This window comes from Schistocerca americana, chromosome 2 (genome assembly GCF_021461395.2).
Source record: "Schistocerca americana isolate TAMUIC-IGC-003095 chromosome 2, iqSchAmer2.1, whole genome shotgun sequence".
NCBI classification, from domain to species: domain Eukaryota; kingdom Metazoa; phylum Arthropoda; class Insecta; order Orthoptera; family Acrididae; genus Schistocerca; species Schistocerca americana.
Window position 1 is genome coordinate 249702282 of NC_060120.1, and position 5988 is coordinate 249708269.

Genomic DNA, 5988 nt, shown 5'->3' on the forward strand with positions numbered 1-5988 from the left:
TCTACAGCGAATTGCTTGTCGCTACGAACGCCGCCACAAAACTGGCGACGAGGGCTTCCGAACTCGTGTGCAGGGCTGGTTCAACTTGTTTCTGGTTATACTAATTATAGCGATAAAATTTTGGGGGCTGGTTTAATTTGTGTTCACTATGTCTGCCGAATTACAACAGTTGATCTTGTTACAGAGTCAGCAAATACAAAGTCTGGTGGAAGCAATCGCCAAACAAGCGGCTAATCCTCCAACTCAAAAGGAACAAGCACAGGCAGCACCACCTTTCCGTGCTTTTGATGCATCAAGAGAAGAATGGCGAGAATATTTCGCGCAGTTGTAGGCGCACATGACAGTCTACAAAATCACGGGTACTGAGCGGCAGCTTTATTTAATTTCCACTGCAGGCGTGGAAGTCTATCGACTACTTTGTAAGTTGTTCCCGGAATCCAAGCCAGAAGCTTTAGACTATGACGTTGTTGTTAACAAGCTTGCTGAGTATTTCGAGTCGCGAGTTCATGTGGCAGCAGCCAGATTCAAGTTCTTCAGATTAAAGAAACCGCCACATCAATCTAATAAACAGTGGTTAACAGATTTACGGGGCCTCACCCGTCAGTGCCGATTTAATTGTGTGTGTGGAGCTTCCTACAGTGATGTCATGTTACGAGACGCTATTACTCAAAACATTGCAGATTCTCGTATTCGTGCTGCTATCTTAAAGTTGCCTGACCCGTCATTAGAGACTGTGATGAACATCATTGAAGCCCAAGATACTTTTGACTATGCTGAGTGTGAGTTAGATCAGCCATGTATTTCTCAAATTGCCTGTGCTAAGCAAGTTATGTCACGCCCGCGGCCCCACCGGCAGAGTCAGACTGTAAACACTAGCCGGCCGCGTCATGTTAAACACATTCGTCAGCCGCGTGTGCAAAATGATAGAGTTAAGTCTTGCCCTAAGTGTGTTCTTGCTCATCCTCGTGAACGTTGCCCGTTACGAAACGCGGTTTGTCACTTTTGTCAAAGGAAAGGACACATCCAGACTGTTTGTTTGCGTAAACGCAAGAACAATTCTAGTGCTGCCCAGCCCATGGATATTCATGTTCTTCAAAGCCAGCCCGCCCAGAAGGTCGCGTTTAAAGACTCTTCCACGGTTCGTGTGGGTAATAAACTTGTTCGCAATAAGCCACCCACCCAGCCCTCTGCTATGCGACCCAAGCGTAATTCAAACGCTGTAAAACGTAATGTACAGACTGCAAGTGAAGCGGGAGTTGTTGTTCCACCCGCCCAACCCACGAGTTGTCGTAAGCAGCGAACACGCGCTAAACGCGCCGATTTTGTGTCTTCCGCCTCCATTGCACCGATCCAGAGACAGTGTAATAAACTATTTGTGAAACTACGCATCCAGGATAAGACCTTCAATTTTCAATTAGACACTGGTGCGTCTGTGACTCTCATAAATAGTGCTACGTATGCGGCTATCGGCCGCCCTAAACTTTCAGCGGCAAAACATTCTTTGGCTACTTATAGTGGAGAACACATTCCTGTGTTAGGTGTATGTAGCGTGCCAGCCACATTCCGTGGCAATACAAAAACAGTTTCATTCACAGTGCTCCGCCCTACAGACAGTGTAAACATTTTCGGATTAGACTGTTTTGACTTGTTTGGCCTGTCTATCCAAGACAATGTGTTGCAAATTAATTCTGTTGTTGTTCCTCAAGACAGCATAACCGATTTGTGTAAACGATACAGTGACATATTTAAAGACGAACTAGGTTGTGCTGCGAACTTTGCCGCTCATATTACGTTAAAAGATAATGCTCAGCCTCGATTTTTTCGTGCTCGTCCAGTGCCTCACGCCCTCCGGGCACCTGTAGCAGATGAACTTCGTCGTTGGCAAAACAACGGTGTTATTCAACCCGTTTCAGCGAGCCAGTGGGCTTCTCCCTTAGTTATTATAAAGAAACCGTCTGGCAAGTTACGTTTGTGTGCTGATTTTAAGTCGACAGTTAATCCTCAGAATGTCATTGATTCTTTTCCTTTGCCTAGACCGGACGAGCTGATGGATAAGTTAGGGGAAGCTCGTTTCTTTTCCAAAATTGATCTCCGTGAAGCATATTTGCAATTGCCCCTCGACGAGCAATCACAACAGTATTTTGTCATAAACACGTCGTTGGGGTTGTTCCGTTTTCTGCGTTTGCCTTTTGGTTGTGCGTCAGCTCCAGCTGTTTTTCACCGTTTTTTGTCACAACTTCTGGCTAATGTGCCATCGTGTTGCAACTATTTAGACGATATTGTTGTGTCCGGTCGGACGCCTGCTGAACATTTCCGTAATTTGGAGTGTTTGTTTACAGTGTTGTCTCAGGCAGGCCTACGTTGCAACATCGATAAATGTTCATTTTTCCTTACGGAGATGGAGTATCTGGGACATGTTATTAATGCTCAAGGCACTCATCCCTCCCAGTCACATTTAGCAGCTATTCGTGATTTGCCCGCCCCTCGCAATCTGCATGAATTGCAAGCAGTTCTTGGCAAATTGACATATTATATTAGGTTTATACCTAATGCATCACAGATTGCTGCACCGTTGCATCGTCTCCGCTGTAAGAATGTTCCGTTTGTGTGGTCAGCTGATTGCCAATCAGCCTTTCAGCAGCTTAAAGAGGCTTTATTGAATTATCGTTGTCTGGTCCATTACGACCCTAACAAGCCTCTGGTGTTAGCTTGTGATGCTTCTTCTTTCGGCCTCGGTGCTGTGTTGTCTCACCGAGTCGGTAACACCGAACGTCCTATTGCGTTCGCATCTAAATTGCTAAACAAAGCTCAGTGTAATTATAGCCGACAAGGAAGCGTTGGCTATTGTGTTCGGTGTCACAAAATTCCATCACTACCTCTATGGTAGACCATTCTATTTAGTAACAGATCACAAGCCCCTGACGTCACTGTTTCATCCGTCTAAACCAGTTCCTCAGCGGACAGCTCAGAGACTACAACGTTGGGCTCTTTTGTTATCACAATACCAGTATGAGATACTGTATCGCCCTACAGCTCAGCATGCAAACGCTGACGCGCTTTCTAGATTGCCGATTGCTGCGGATGATGTCTTCGATTCCTCTGACGACTCTTGCCATCAGATTGACGCCGATGAGCATCAATCCCTCCGGGATTTTCCGATTGATTATCGTCAGGTGGCACGTGAGACAGCTACGGATCCTCATCTGAGTTTACTATTACGTTTTGTTCAACTTGGTTGGCCGTCCAAGGCAAAGGACATATCGGATCCTGTGGTTCGTCGCTATTATCCGCAACGTCATCTGTTGTCTGTTTCGCACGGAGTTTTGCTGTTACGCACCGAGAATGACCAGCTTCGTGTAGTGGTTCCCCAAGTGCTCCAATCCAAGGTCCTCGACTTGTTGCATCAAGGTCATTGGGGAGTGGTCCGCACCAAGCAGCTTGCCCGCCGTCATTGTACATGGATCGGCATTGATAAGCAGATTACGCAGATGTCTACAGATTGTTCGACGTGTGCCACACACCAAGCTGCTCCGCCTCAACGCTATTTTGAGTGGGCACGCCCTGTCGGTCTCTGGCAGCGAGTACATATTGATTTCGCTGGTCCATATTGGAATTCTCGTTGGCTCATCGTGATAGATGCATTTAGTAATTTTCCGTTTGTTGTCCCCATGCAGTCTACAACGTCTGCACAAACTATACAGGCGTTGACTTCAATTTTTCGTATTGAGGGTCTTCCAGAAGCTTTAGTGTCTGGCAATGGTCCACAATTTACCTCTGCTGAATTTGAAAGTTTTTGTTCTGCCAATGGCATTCGCCATGTTCTTACTCCGCCGTTCCACCTTCAATCGACTGGTGCAGCGGAACGATTTGTACGTACATTCAAGGATCATATGGACCGCCTTCGTGCTACGCACTCTCGTCAGCAGGCCCTCATCACGTTCCTGTCGTCGTACCGGACCACGCCACGCGACGGCCCTACGCCTGCGGAGCTTCTCCACGGCCGTCGTCATCGCACCCTACTACTGTTGTTGCACCCCCCGGATCGACCCGCCGCTTCTGAGCATCGCACGCGTTTTCAGCGCAACGACGCCGTTTTTTTCAGAGTTTATCACGGTCGCCGTCGTTGGGAACGTGGTACCGTGATAAGTGTCCAGGGTCGCGGTTTTTATACTGTTCCAGGTGCTACTGGGGTGCACAGGCGGCATCAGAACCAGTTGCGCCGCGCTGGCCGCCCGGATTCTGCCGCTCGTTCTTTGTCCACAGATTTGGTCCGCGGCGGGTTCCAGCCGCGCCTTCCGACTTCGCTGCCGTCGCCGCTACCACGCCGACAGCCCGTCCCGTTGATGCCTCCCGCGCAGCTTCATCCGGGAGCGCCCCAGGTGGTCGCTCCGGCGCCTGCGGTCCCTCTTCAGTCGCCACCGCCTTCGGAGCTGATGGACGTCGACCCCTCAGCCGGGCCGCCTTCCCAAGCGGTGGCTGTGCAGCCTGTCCTGCAGCCGCTTTCCCTGGGCACCCCCAAGGAGTCTGACACCGCAGCGCCTTGTCCGGCGCCCACTCAGCAGCCGTCGACGCAGCGTCAGGAGACGCTGCCTCTCTTCGTGGGTCCCGACGCCCCGTCGCGTCCAGTACCAGAAGCTGCGCCCGTGGTCACAGGCATGCACCCTGACCTCGGTTTTCAGTCGGTGTTTCCCGAGGCCCCGCGCAGCCAATGCTGGGGTGCTGACCGGGGACTGCCACCGACAACAGTCTCCACCCCGGTCTCGTCCGCTACGCCTGCGGCCAGACCCCTCCCCCGCCGTCGACGCTCGCCACGTCATTATTCAACGACGGTGCGGCGATTTGGGGGGGAGGAGTGTTATATCCTAGCCAGTAATGCCACCCGAGCCCCCTGCCAAGAGGTTGGCAGCATCAAAGTCCGGACGCCGTCCGCATAAGCAGCGCCAGCGAGACAGGAAATCGCCGCAAGTCCGCGCGCGCCACCGCTGGCTTCTGGCTTCTTAAGCGCTGGAGTCGCGAGCGCTAGGACAGTTCTGTATTCTCCGCTCAGTTGTATACTCGCCACCGAATTGTGTACTTGCTAGTCAGTTGTGTGTTCATCGCAGCAGAGTTGTTGTTTGTCGTCAGCCGACGCTGACCTAGCCGCTCCGACTCGAACTAGACAGATTTCTGTAGACACGGAGTTCACTACTGTCTTTCTGTATCTTCGTTAATAAAGATAAGTACCGACTTTTATTTAATCAGAGTGTTTGGGTTTTCATCTTTCTGTTCACTGTTCCAGCGGACCGGTCGGCCCGCTATTAAAAGTGTGGTGGTGACTTCGTAAGCCGTTTCTACAGCGAATTGCTTGTCGCTACGAACGCCGCCACAAAACTGGCGACGAGGGCTTCCGAACTCGTGTGCAGGGCTGGTTCAACTTGTTTCTGGTTATACTAATCATAGCGATAAAATTTTGGGGGCTGGTTTAATTTGTGTTCACTATGTCTGCCGAATTACAACAGTTGATCTTGTTACAGAGTCAGCAAATACAAAGTCTGGTGGAAGCAATCGCCAAACAAGCGGCTAATCCTCCAACTCAAAAGGAACAAGCACAGGCAGCACCACCTTTCCGTGCTTTTGATGCATCAAGAGAAGAATGGCGAGAATATTTCGCGCAGTTGCAGGCGCACATGACAGTCTACAAAATCACGGGTACTGAGCGGCAGCTTTATTTAATTTCCACTGCAGGCGTGGAAGTCTATCGACTACTTTGTAAGTTGTTCCCGGAATCCAAGCCAGAAGCTTTAGACTATGACGTTGTTGTTAACAAGCTTGCTGAGTATTTCGAGTCGCGAGTTCATGTGGCAGCAGCCAGATTGAAGTTCTTCAGATTAAAGAAACTGCCACATCAATCTAATAAACAGTGGTTAACAGATTTACGGGGCCTCACCCGTCAGTGCCGATTTAATTGTGTGTGTGGAGCTTCCTACAGTGATGTCATGTTACGAGACG

The 5988-nt window shown here is 49.9% G+C and overlaps 1 protein-coding gene across 1 annotated transcript; it reads left to right on the forward strand.

Moving 5' to 3' along the window:
• The first annotated feature begins 4343 nt into the window (after positions 1 to 4343).
• On the forward strand, positions 4344 to 5563 carry LOC124593929 (vegetative cell wall protein gp1-like). The gene is made up of 2 exons (XM_047132279.1): positions 4344 to 4653; positions 5514 to 5563. The coding sequence occupies exons 1-2, from the start codon at positions 4344 to 4346 to the stop codon at positions 5561 to 5563; spliced, it is 360 nt and encodes a 119-aa protein (XP_046988235.1).
• Positions 5564 to 5988: the final 425 nt, after the last annotated feature.

Bases quoted from the DNA above. Each gene is read 5' to 3' on its own strand.
- LOC124593929 (XM_047132279.1), top strand. From the start codon at position 4,344: ATGCCTCCCGCGCAGCTTCATCCGGGAGCGCCCCAGGTGGTCGCTCCG. The intron at 4,654-5,513 runs GCATGCACCCTG...ATCTTGTTACAG, and splicing joins AGCTGCGCCCGTGGTCACAG to AGTCAGCAAATACAAAGTCT.